Source organism: Bactrocera dorsalis, chromosome 3 (genome assembly GCF_023373825.1).
Source record: "Bactrocera dorsalis isolate Fly_Bdor chromosome 3, ASM2337382v1, whole genome shotgun sequence".
Classification (NCBI taxonomy): domain Eukaryota; kingdom Metazoa; phylum Arthropoda; class Insecta; order Diptera; family Tephritidae; genus Bactrocera; species Bactrocera dorsalis.
In genome coordinates, this window is record NC_064305.1 from 53,860,418 (window position 1) to 53,873,599 (window position 13,182).

The window sequence follows — 13,182 nt, forward strand, 5'->3', positions numbered from 1 at the left end:
CAAAAACTTATTCGTAATAATTTTTTTTCATTGAGTTATAAAATTATTAAGAAATAAAAAATTTTCCCAAAAATCATCAAATTTCAACCGTTAATATCTTTTAAACGGTTGGGTTTACGAAAAATTATAAGAAACCATATTTTAAAGCATTCAATTTCCTACAAAACCTAATTAACAAGATATTTTTTCAAGTAGTTGGAAGTGAGATATAAATTTTTCTATCTGATAATAAGAAAAAATAGAAAACCGTTAGGCGGAGGACCTTCCCGTTATAATTACAATCTTATATTTGGAGAAGCTTTCTTAGAGGTGTCTAGGAACCCATTTTTGCGAGTACCAATCGAAAAAAAAAATAAAAAAAAATTTTTGAATCACCCTAGTAGGTACTTATCTACTTATTTATATGTAATAAAGTAGTTTCGCTTCAATTTAAAAAAGGAAATCAGTAATTTTTTTCTGACAAAGATTTTGAAATTTCTTTTTGAAAAGCTTTTCTTCCAAAGTTTCAATTTCGTCGGCGTCAATATTGTTGTAATCTACAAACTTCTTAATAAGGCTAAGAGCACTTAAAGTTTCAGCAAAGGAAGGCGGGTCAGTTACGGCATCAACTGCAGATTCTTCTGATGATTCAACATTAGCCTCATTTAATACATCTTTTACTATTTCCTCATCAGTAAGAACACCAAAGCAATCAATGTCACTGTCGCACGCAACATATTCATCAAAGTTATGTATTTCAATAGGGACATCTACTATTTCCTCGATAGGGTCGAACGAAATATCTTCTACTTGAGATCCGGCCTACAAAACGAAATTCAAGAATTTTAAATTAAATACATACCTGCAATATTTTGCTTTTCATAGTTCAAACATAATTATTAAGAGCTAAACTTACTTTTTGAAAGCAATTTCTTATGGTATCGCTTTTAATAAGCCACCACGCCCGTTTAATAAAATTAAGGGAATCAAGTATTGAAATCGATGTTATAAATTGTTTAATTGACAAGCCGTTCTCTATGGCAAGTATTTGTTTTCGAACCATTATTTGTCTGAAATAAACTTTAAAGCAGTGTATTATCCCTTGGTCGAGAGGCTGCAACAGTGATGTCGTGTTTGGTGGCAAAAATGTAATCTTTACATTTTCAACATTCAAACCATCAATTTTATGGCAGGCTGCGTTGTCAACTATTAATAACACCTTTCGCTTTTGCTTTCCCATTTCATTGTCAAATTCCTTCATTATCATTGACCACAAAGATCCAGTCATCCAAGCTTTGTTCTGGGAATAGTACGGCAGCGGCACAACTTTTCCCTTAAAACACCTCGGGTTTTTCGACTTTCCAATTGCAAAAACTTTTTTGAAGGTTCCATCTGAATTACATAAAAATAACAGAGTCAGGCGGGCCTTTTGTGCCTTACCGCCCACCGCCTTGTCTTCTCCTTTACACAACGTTCCGCTTGGAAGAGCCTTGTAAAAAAGACCGCTTTCATCCGCATTAAATATATCGCCTGGCTCGTAGTCCTTTATTAAGGTATTTAAAACTTCATTGCGGTAGTTTTCCGCTGCCGTAGTATCAGCATCTGCTGCCTCGCCTTGAATTTTTTTAAATTTAATATTTTCACGTCGCTGCCAACGCCACATCCAACCAGCAGTTGGCTCAAAGTCGCAGCCCATTTTAAGTGCGAATTCCTTTGCCTTTTGTGCAATTTGAGCTCCACAAATTGTCGCATTCAATGATTGCATCTGGTTGAACCATTTTGATAAAGCTTCCTCTACCTTATCGCATGTACCAAAACGCAATCGTTTGCGTTTTAAATTAGTTTTCGAGGCAGCCGCCTCAATTTCTTCGCGCTTCCTCCATATTCGATGGATGGTTGAAATGTCCACCTTGAACTTTTTTGCCACATCAGCCTTTGGCTTTCCTTCGTGTTCAATCAAATTTATTGCTTCCAACTTTTGTTTTATAGTCAAATCAGTTACTATTTTGCGCGTTTTACTAGGCATTTTTCTGTATTTTTCAAACTTACAACGATGCAAATGACAAAAGCGAAAATTTTTGACACATAGATAGCGAAGATCGATTAATACAAATGCTCGATAAGAAAAGCACTTATCCATATTGCCATATTTTAAGATTTTACAAGAATATTTTTCGATTTTATAAATTTAAATTTAAAATGGTACTTAAGAGGGGAAAACTTAAACCAAATTTTTTAATGAAGCACGAAATTTAGTGGCCGCTAAGCGGGATTGGCACTTAACCGAGTGGTACCTAAACGGGGAAGTTTCTATACATTTTTTCGAAAAAATGTTCGAAGCAGTAAAATACAGGTACTTAAGCGGGAATGGCAGTTAAGCGTGGAGGCACTTAAGCGGGATTTACTGTATAACCGTACAAGTAACAAAAGAATCAGCTGTTTTCAAAGAATTTTTCACAGCTGAGATCACCTGATCGAAATCTGCCTTTTTTAGGCACAGATATGTATGTAATTAAAAGAAATGTAGTAGATCAACTTTTTTGTGAAAAAGTATTTGTAACGGAAAACATTAATGAAAACTTTCAAGAATATTTTTAAAACAAAAGTTTATTGGATATTTATTGCTCTTCCTCACCACCTCTGAGGTTGCAATGTAGGCGCGCTACCGATCTTTTTTGGATGTTCGGTTCCCCAGGAGGCCTATTTTCATCCTTTATATATATACAGTTTTAAATCAATCTACATATTAGAAAAAATGTGACTAGACAAAAATAAATATATAAAGTCAGGTACAATTCATGAATATTAATTACATTAAAAATATAACATTGACAATATATGTCAAAACAATCAACTGGAAACTATTTTAACAAAAAAAAATTAATATAAAAAATCAGATACAATTCAGGAACAACAACAATAATATTCAAAACAATCTACTAAGTAATAAATAATATTTACAAAATATTCTAAATCACCCACAGCGAAATACTATTAAACACCCTATCAAAGGAATAGTGGTGGAAAGAAGGATCCTATATCTGGTACACGAAAACACTTAAAAAACAAAAAAAAAATATTGATAATAAGCATAGAAACACAATCGCTAAAATTCTCATTTCAAAATCACAGATCAAGGTAACTATGGAAATGCGGCCTTCGACAGATAAACTTTTTGACAAATATAAAATAATTCAGATTGATAGACTTATATACATACATATAAATCCGACTCATATAGACAGATAAACGGACGTGATTACTATTTATGTGTAACACACAAGAACTTTACGTTTTTGAAATTACTTTGTTTTACTTTTTTATTAAAAGCGTTTACTAGGAAATATGTTCTAATTCTATTTAATAGACATTTTATAATATCAGAATTACAATTTTCACAACAATAGTACGGTTCTACGTTAACCATTTTTTCAAATAATATTTGGGAAAACCCGACCCTATGGCAAGTAGAATCAAAATGTTGTGTATAAATATCTTCGATTTTTTATAAGAAATCTATAAATTCAAGGGGTGGTTTTACTATTTGGCAATTACTATATTGCTTTTCTGAAGTGAAGAAAAAATCCTCTTCAGTAATACCACCATCAAATCTTGGCAAGGGCATTAAACAATTATGTTGTTTAAAATATTTATAGTACAAATAACCGCAAAAATACACAAAAGCATTTATGAAGGATTGGTTACTTGTAGGTTTATACAATGAAATCAAATGTGTGTATGTTTTTTTGGCTTAGTTCCCATGAAGTTGGGCAAGGGTTACCAAGTTCACGAGGAATAACTTGCTAATATAAGTTCAAAATATGTTGCTTCTTCTTCTTAATTGGCGTAGACACCGCCTACGCGGCTATAGCCAAGTTAACAAGAGCCAGTCGTTTCTCCTTTTCGCTACGTGGCGCCAATTGGATATTCCAAGCGAAGCCAGATTCTTCTCCACTTGGTCCTTCCAACGGAGTGGAGGTCTTCCTCTTCCTGTGCTTCCCCCGGCGGAAACTGCGTCGAATACTTTCAGAGCTGGAGCGTTTTCGTCCATCCTGACAACATGACATAGCCAGCGTAGCCGCTGTCTTTTAATTCGCTGAACTAAGTATGTCAATGTCGTCATATATCTCATAGAGCTCATCCTTACACCATAAATCTTTCACAGAACTATTCTCCCGAAAACTCGCAACGTCGACACATCAGTTGTTGACATCGTCCAAGCCTCTGCACCAAATAGCAGGACGGGAATTATGAGTGACTTATAGAGTTTGGTTTTTGTTTGTCGAGAGAGGCCTTTGCTTCTTAATTGCCTACTCAGTCCGAAGTAGCACCTGTTGGCAAGAGTTATCCTGCGTTGGATTTCCAGGCTGACGTTGTTGGTGATGTTTACGCTGGTTCCAAGATAGACGAAATTATCTACGACTGCAAAGTTATGACTGTCAACAGACTGCTTGTTTGATGACAGGAGATGTTTCGTCTTGCCCTTGTTCACTGCCAGACACATTTGTTTTGCTTCCTTGTCCAGTCTGGAGAAAGCAGAACTAACAGCGCTGGTGTTGAGGCCGATGATATCATTATCATCGGCATACGCCAGCAGCTGTACACTCTTATAGAAGATGGTATACGTACCTTCTCTACTTAGTTCTGCAGCTCGAACTATTTTATAAAGAAACAGGTTGAAGAAGTCGCACAATAGGGAATCACCTTGTTTGAAACCTCGTTTGGTATCGAAGGGCTCGGAGAGATCCTTCCCGATTCTGACGGAGCTTTTGGTGTTGCTCAAAGTCAGCTTACACAGCCGTATTAGTTTTGCGGGGATACCAAATTAAGACATCGCGGCATAAAGGCAGCTCTTTTTCGTGCTGTCGAAAGCAGCTTTGAACTCGACGAAAAGGTGGTGTGTGTCAGAGAACGTATATTTATAGAGAAGGTTCACGATAACGAAAATTTAGGGATATTTCAATTTTGGGACCTTTACTGTTTTGGATGAGCGTGTTTCACCACTTAACATCAGGGGCATGAAAATAGCAGAATTGAGCATTTTCAGTGTTAAATGAGAAAAATTATGCTATTTCCGATGTTAAGGAATGTACGCTTAGAGATTCGCATATTTTCAATGCGCAAACGACTCTGCATATAATTTATATACATACATATGTACATATGTATGTACATACATATGTATATTTTCTATACAAGTATGTATTTTATATCAAAGCGCATGTATGTACGTAAAAATTGAACCATTTCATGATGAATTCATAAAAATCTTTGGGAATATATGTGCATACATATAATAGTCATGTTTATGTTGTTCTTTAAATATTTAATTAAAATAAGTTTGATAGGATATGTATGTATATGTACCTATTTATTTGCAAGCCTTTAAAAGTTTAAAGGCCAAGCGGTCGCACATATTCACGTATGTACAAGTTAAGGTATCAAAAGTGCAACTGTTGGTCAACAGAGGGTTAACAAAATATAACACCAATCATTGTCCTATAATTTGAGTTGATCCAATTCTTGCACTCAAGTTTTGCCAAAGTTCCCGATATGTGCAGTATGTGCGTGGCGTTCGCTCATTGGCCAGCACTGCAACCAACAACGACACCCACGCAGCTCGGTTTTCCCGCCAAAACTCACGACTTGCGATGATCAAGCATTACAGCAACAAACAACAACTCAAACTCAACTATAAGCATATGGAGCAGGTCACTTTAATTAAAGTCTAATTTTAGTAGAGCACTAAGAAAACTGTAACCAAGCGAGCAACATCGCAGTAGATTAAAAAGTAAAGAAATAATAGAAATAATAAAAGGTACAGTGAACAAAAAACTAACTAACGCCCAGCGTGGGGCTTCTTATAATATCCTTACAAGTGGATTATAATATCCAAGGACATAAAAGGACACTTATCCTGCAGACAGGAATCTCAAATAAATTTAAAAAAAATAAATAAATTTTGTATGTAAGTACTAAATTAAGATCAATAAAAGTGGTCGTATTGTGTTCAATAAAAAGTTAATAAAGCTCTGAAAAATTTTGTTAAAAAAAGAGAGTAATTTACTTATGTGGCATAAAATAAATTTGTTTTAAATAACAAAAGGAAAAAATATTTTTTTAGTTACAAACTTAATTTTTTCATTTAAAGGGATAATAGAGCACATGCTTAAAATTTATTCTTATTAAATATTTTCTTCCAACACGTTTATTTTCTGATCGGAAAGCCAAAAATTTTGTATGTTAAAACTTGTGAAAAGTGCGAATAATAATAAAATTTATTTAACTTAAGCAGTAAATATTTTGCTTTTTAAGTTCTCGTTTGATGACCCATTTTGCATAAACAATTATAATCCCCGATTTGGGTTGGTAAAAGGGTCTCTTTCATTGCTCACATATCGTTTTAAATAAATTACTTTTTCTCCACTTTTCAACATAATCTGGCGTCTTATAAATTAATATCTCGTGATATTTGCTACAAACCACGATTTAAAGTTTATAAAAAGTGAAATTTAAGTGTTTTTAAATATCAACATGAACATTAGCAGGGAACAAGTTGTAGAAATAGTTAACGCTGCTACTGAGCGGACTAGGGAAGCATTTTCCGAGCAGCTTGACCAATTAACCTTACAATTGAATCGATTAGCGCCTCCCACTGTTCAGACTTATGCTCCGGTATCCATCAACCCCTTAGTTGCACAAGATAATGCTAGCTTGGACTTAATTAAGTCGCTTCCAGAATTTAAAGGCGATTCTTCATCATATCCGGCATGGCGCACCGCTGCGCAGTTTGCAATGAATTATTATAAAGAGGGTTCGGAAAAATATTATATTGCAATGGGCATATTTCGAAACAAGATTACTGAATCTGCTAACTCTACTCTTTCATCGTTCAATGCAGTTCTTAATTTTCAAGCAATTATTGCGAGGTTAAATCAATCGTACTCCGATAAAAGACCATTGTACGTTCTAGAGAACGAACTTAGCGTGTTAAGGCAAGATAGGTTGTCAATTTCTGACTACTATGACAGAGTCGACAAGCAATTAACTCTCATAATTAACAAACAAATAATGACCCATAGTGGTAATAGGGAAATTATTTCAGCTCTTAACGATCGAGCGAGAGAAAACGCTTTGCGGGTGTTCATATCAGGGCTTCGTCGTCCAATGTGCGACATTCTATTTTCGGCAAGGCCAAAGGATCTGTCATCCGCGCTCGCAGTAGCTCAAGAGCTCGAAGTAAGTCACATGCGCCATGACTTTGCTAGCGCTTTTGCCGCAGGTAACTCAATAAAGGTAACACCTCATTTTCAACCGATTCATCGGAATACTCATCCCAGTACACGAAATTTTCAAAACGCCAACATTATACCTACACCAATGGAAATCGACAACAACACATCTTATTACCATAAACGCTCCTCTCCTCAGAATCATTATAATCCCCATTATCAGCAAAATAAAAATAATGTTCAACAACATCAGTTAATACGAAATGCTCCGCCGTAGCAGCATTTTACAGTTCATCCTCCGGTATTTAAGCGATCACGCGAGCAATCCTCCCCAAATCACACACCCCTAAACAAAATGCAAAAAGTTAACTTCATGCCTGAAAAAGAAATATTCGACCAAGAAGATTGGGAAGGGTATAATGAAAATAATTTTCAAGGTGACAGTTTAAGAAATTATGCTGAAAGTTATTGCTTTGATGGTAATACCAATAACGTTGATGTCGATACGCAACAAGTCGAGGAAATTAATTTTTTAAACTAAAGTCGCTCCTGCCGTTTATAACTAAAACTACCAAAAGCGGTCAGGAGCTACGTCTTTTAATTGACACCGGAACTTCTAAGAACTATGTTAAAAATTTTTCGTTTCTGCACGGCATCAAAAGTATCGATAAGCCGTTCAAGTTAAAGTCTATCAATGGGTCGAATTTAATAAATAAAAAATGCCTAATGAATGTTCTCGGTCATACCTCAACGTTTTACTTACTTCCTGACTTAGGTGCGTTTGACGGTATCATTGGATACGATTTCCTTAGAGAAATTGAGGCAAATGTTGATGCTGAGAATGGATACTTGTCTTACCGTAACGTTGTAGAGAAACTAAAGCATCTCTCATGCAACCAAAGCAATCATGTTACAATAGAAGAAGGCTCTGTTCCATTTCACATTAAATCTATATTTCACGATATGATTAAAAGAAACATAAATGCATTTGCTGACCCAAATAGAGCACTACCATTTAACACTAGTGTTAAGGCTAGGATTCGCACTCAAACAAACGATCCAATTTATAGCAAAAGCTATCCGTATCCGGTATCAGTTGCGCCGTTCATTAATAATGAAATTAAAACACTCCTCAAAGACGGTATAATCAGAGAATCCTGCTCTCCATATAATTCTCCCGTTCATGTTGTATCCAAAAAGGGTCTAGATGAAGGCGGTAATTAGTAAAACCACTAAAATTTTGTTTAAAAAATTTATTCGATACACAATTTTTTTTAACACTGTCGAACAATTAATACACTGCCTAAAATCTTCAATAAATTATAACGTTACAAATGGAATTCATTGTGACCTTCCTACTTTAGCGAAAATACAGAACCTCATATTATCTAAATTTCCAGCTGTAAAATTTGTTCACACATAATTACTCGTTATTGATCTGACAAACAAGGATGACCAACTGGAAACAGTCGCTACTGAGCATAATCGAGCACACCGCTGCTTATCTAAAACTTTAATCAAAATTCCAAAGAATATTACTTTCGGAATTTAAAACAAATGTTAAAAAATCTAATCGCAAATTGTAAGATTTGTTTGGAGAATAAGTACCAGCGCAAACCATGGCATTGGCAAAACGCCTATCCCAAACTTCCCGGGGGAAATCCTCCATTTAGACATTTTTATTACCACCAAACAAAATTTTTTAACATGCGTCGACAAATTTTCTAAATTTGCCGTCGTGAAGCCAATCGCATCAAGATCCACTGTTGATGTCAAAGATGTTCTTCTACAAATTTTATTATTGTTCAAGAATACAAAAACCATTGTATCTGACAACGAAAAGGCTTTCCACTCTAATCTAATAAAAACACTACTGAGAGATCACTTTTCTATTGATCAATTCTTCATACCCACACTTCACAAGGAAAGCAACGGCCAAGTGGAAAGGTTTCACTCCACCTTGTTTGAAATAGCGCGTTGTATTAGGGAACAGCAGCAATTATAAGAAACTATTGATCTAATTTAATAGCAACCAACAAATACAATCACAGCATTCACTCTGTCATAAACGCAAAGCCTATGGACGTGCTTCATAATCATCCGGCTGAAATTTTAAATGCTGTTAGAAGAAGGTTAGCAAAAGCTCAGGAAAAAACTCTTAAAAGACTTAACGCAAAGAAAACACCCAAAACATACGAAGTTGGAGAAAAAGTTTTTTTGAGAAGAAGCAAACGATTAGGTAATAAATTTGATAAAATTTTTATAGAAAAAGTTGTCGAAAGAGATCTCGGTATTGCAGTTATGATCGAAGGGAAAAGAATCCACAAAAGCACTAACACTATGAACTAAAGTAAAATAACATGTTTTAAGCCACATAAAATTAACAAACTAATTGAATTAAAAGAACATATTTTTTTTGATCTTGAATTATTACCATTTCATTAAAAAGAACTTGTAAACTAAACCTAGCTCTAAGGTACTGCAATTGTAAAAACAAAAATTTTGAATTGTCACCATTGAATTATTTACTAATTCATTAAAACAACTTGTAAAGTAAACTTAGTTCTAAGCTACTACAATTGTAAAAACAAAAACAAAACAAAAAAATTTGACCTGCTTCCAATATCACGCCGATTTCGAGATTCAAAATGACCTTATCGAAACGGGGACGTTCGAGCTTAACAAGGGGAGTAGTTAAGGTATCAAAAGTGCAACTATTGGTCAACAGAGGGTTAACAAAATATAACACCAATCATTGTCCTATAATTTGAGTTGATCCAATTCTTGCACTCAAGTTTTGCCAAAGTTCCCGATATGTGCAGTATGTGCGTGGCGTTCGCTCATTGGCCAGCACTGCAACCAACAACGACACCCACGCAGCTCGGTTTTCCCGCCAAAACTCACGACTTGCGATGACCCAGCATTACAGCAACAAACAACAACTCAAACTCAACTATAAGCAAATGGAGCAGGTCACTTTAATTAAAGTCTAATTTTAGTAGAGCACTAAGAAAACTGTAACCAAGCGAGCAACATCGCAGTAGATTAAAAAGTAATGAAATAATAGAAATAATAAAAGGTACAGTGAACAAAAAACTAACTTACATATGTATGTAATTATCTGAGCACGTAAACAAAATGAACCATACGCATAATATTTGTAAATTTTTCTACATGCAACATATGTACATATGTATGTAAATATGTTCACTCAATGCTACATGGGAAATTTCCGTGACACCAATGACAACCAATGGCGAAGCTACGTTTTGTCAAAGAGTCAATGTGTCGACGGACCGACGCGGTGACAAGCGTCACAACATTGTGTTGTAGGTAGAAAATCCGAGTTGTGCCGAAAACAAACGAACGATCGCCGATTGCCACTGCTTCCCTTGTCGCTGAAACAGCTTCGCATACAAACCAGCGTAGATATGTATGTTTGTGTGTGAGCTTGCATACATATCGACGAAGATTTTTGCAAGCCGCGTAAAAATATTTTTTACATTCCTTGGCAAATACAGTCAATCCCGGTTATGTGCCACAATTAATGATTCAGATGCTTGTGGTTTGTAAAACTAAAAATATAATATGGCACATAAGCGTGTGCGAATACTTAAGCGAGTGGTACTTAAAACAATAATTTCTATGTTTTTCCTAAAAATAAACCGTGAGAAGCAGCAAGATGTAGGGAGTTAGAAGGGATGATTTTCATTTAAGCCGAGTACTACTTAACCGGGACTCACTGTACACATAAATCAGAGGAACAATGAATATTTTCTTTGATACATTTCTTGACTTGAAAATCGACAAATAAACTATGTTGTCAATTTTATTCTATACTTATATTTGCGTGGTTGTCGCTTTTTCCTTCTCATACAAATATCAGAAATTGTTCAATTTATGGTTTTTAGCTTTAGCCTTCGTCGCGAAAAGACGCTTATCGGCAAAGGCATGTTCGGGAAGATGTGAAGGTGTCTGCTTTTATGAATGAAGCAAGTTTACCTGTTGAAAGTGCGCTTGCGTTCATGAATGAAAATATTTTTGCTGTGTGTTTTTCTACAAATTTAGGCATCGACTATTTGGCTGCCCTATTGACTTGTGACGCCGCTGATGCTATTTGAAACCATTGTTGCTTTTGTAGAACAATATTCGTAATTTTTGCGGGTGACATATCTACTTACGTTTGAACGCATATAGGTATGTTAGAGAATCTGAAGACTTCCTCCTGGAATTATCATTAGAAAGCAGAGGAAAATCACCGGTAATAATGGCAGGCGAGTTTAACGCATGGTCTACTGCCTGGGGAAGTAGAAGTTCAAACCACCGTGGGCGCCTAGTTTTAGAATTTCTGAGCCAAACCAACCTCACAATAATGAACAGTGGCACAAAAAATACTTACCAAAGAGGAAATAAGGGCTCTGTAATAGACCTGATGTTTGCAAATGACGCACTAAGCAGACACATTAAGTGGAAGGTGTCAGACATATTCACAAATAGTGACCATATGGCAATCTTCGCAGAAGTTTTATTCTCGCGAGACCAGGAACCCCCACGCAGTAACACTACACATAAACGAAGCTGGAAGCAAACAAATTTTGATACTGACGTCTTTGAGATAGCCTGGAGCACAGCAGTAGCACCGGGCGAAGGCAGCGTCCACTTAGTAACCGCATTGCGAAAAGAACTGGTGGCAGCATGCGACACAACTATGCGCAGGACGAGATACAATAACAATCGAAAGCCGGTATACTGGTGGAATGAAGAAATTGCCACGCTGAGAAAGTTCTGTCCCTCAGCCCGACGTCGCCTACAACGCAATCAAAGTGGCGAAAACGAAAACCGCCTCAAAGAAGCTTTTAGAAACCATAAGAAGCTTCTAAAGTCAGCTATAATCCGTAGCAAGAGAAACTGTTTTGAAAAGATCTATAAAGAAGCGAATATAGACCCCTGGGGGACTGCTTATAAAATCTGTGTCCAAATTCAAAAATAAGCGGCAGCAACCCCAATGCGCTCCGTTCATGAAGAAAGTCGTCGAGGCATTATTTCCGACGCACGAACCGATTACTAACGCTGAACAACGAAACGAATCTGCTGAATCACTCCCACTGGTTACAGAAGAAGAACTATTGGCCATAGCCAAAAGAATCAAAAACAACAAAGCGCCTGGTATCGACGGAATACCAAACAGAGCTCTAAAGGTAGCCATAATTTCGAAGCCCACTCTTTTTGCAAAAATGTACAATGCATGCATAAAAGAAGGTATGTTGTAAGATCCCTGGAAAGTCTAGCGTCTGGTCTTAATCACAAAACCCAAAAAACCACCAGATGAACCTTCTTCGTACCGACCTCTGTGTATGTTCGACACAATGGGCAAAGCGTACGAAAGCATAATAAGAAACCGCTTGGAGATTGCAATCCAGGAAGCCGGCGGACTATCAGAAAGACAATACGGCTTCAGAAAACAGAGGCCTACTATCGATGCATTGAAAGAAGTAGTCGACACTGTGAAAAGAGCAGTAAGTGGCAAAAGATGGAGAGATGGTACAAAAAAATATTGTGCGCTGATCACTCTGGATGTGAAGAATGCATTCAACTCTGCCAAATGGGAAAATATATTCGAAGCCCGATATGGAGTACGCGTCCCTCAGTACCTCATAAAAATCATTAGGAGTTATTTTAAAAATAGAAAGCCGATCTACGACACCACCGAAGGCATAAATAGCTACCCTATTACAAGCGGAGTACCACAAGGATCTGTTTTAGGGCCTTTCTTATGGAGTCTAGTTTTTGATGGGGTGCTAAGAATTCCACAGCCTAAAAACGTTAAGCTAATCGCATACGCAGACGACCTTATAGTGGTAGCAGTAGGTAAACAACTTGATGACCTACAAAATAAATGTAATGAATGTATAAATGGTCTACGCCAATGGTGTTCTTCCAAGAGTTTGGAACTGGCTGTGCACAAAACAGA

General features: G+C 36.3%; 1 protein-coding gene across 1 annotated transcript; it reads right to left on the reverse strand.

The window, feature by feature from the left end:
- Positions 1-385: 385 nt before the first annotated feature.
- Positions 386-2,374, reverse strand: LOC125777037 (tigger transposable element-derived protein 6-like). The gene is made up of 2 exons (XM_049450863.1): positions 896-2,374; positions 386-801 (listed from the first exon to the last, which is right to left on the reverse strand). The coding sequence occupies exons 1-2, from the start codon at positions 2,117-2,119 to the stop codon at positions 430-432; spliced, it is 1,596 nt and encodes a 531-aa protein (XP_049306820.1). The 5' UTR covers positions 2,120-2,374; the 3' UTR covers positions 386-429.
- Positions 2,375-13,182: the final 10,808 nt, after the last annotated feature.

What these genes read in the sequence shown, in the direction of transcription:
- LOC125777037 (XM_049450863.1), bottom strand. Translation starts at nt 2,119, where the DNA reads ATGGATAAGTGCTTTTCTTATCGAGCATTTGTATTAATCGATCTTCGC. An exon ending in TAAGAAATTGCTTTCAAAAA is followed by an intron (nt 802 to 895) that starts GTAAGTTTAGCT and finishes TTCGTTTTGTAG; the next exon opens with GCCGGATCTCAAGTAGAAGA.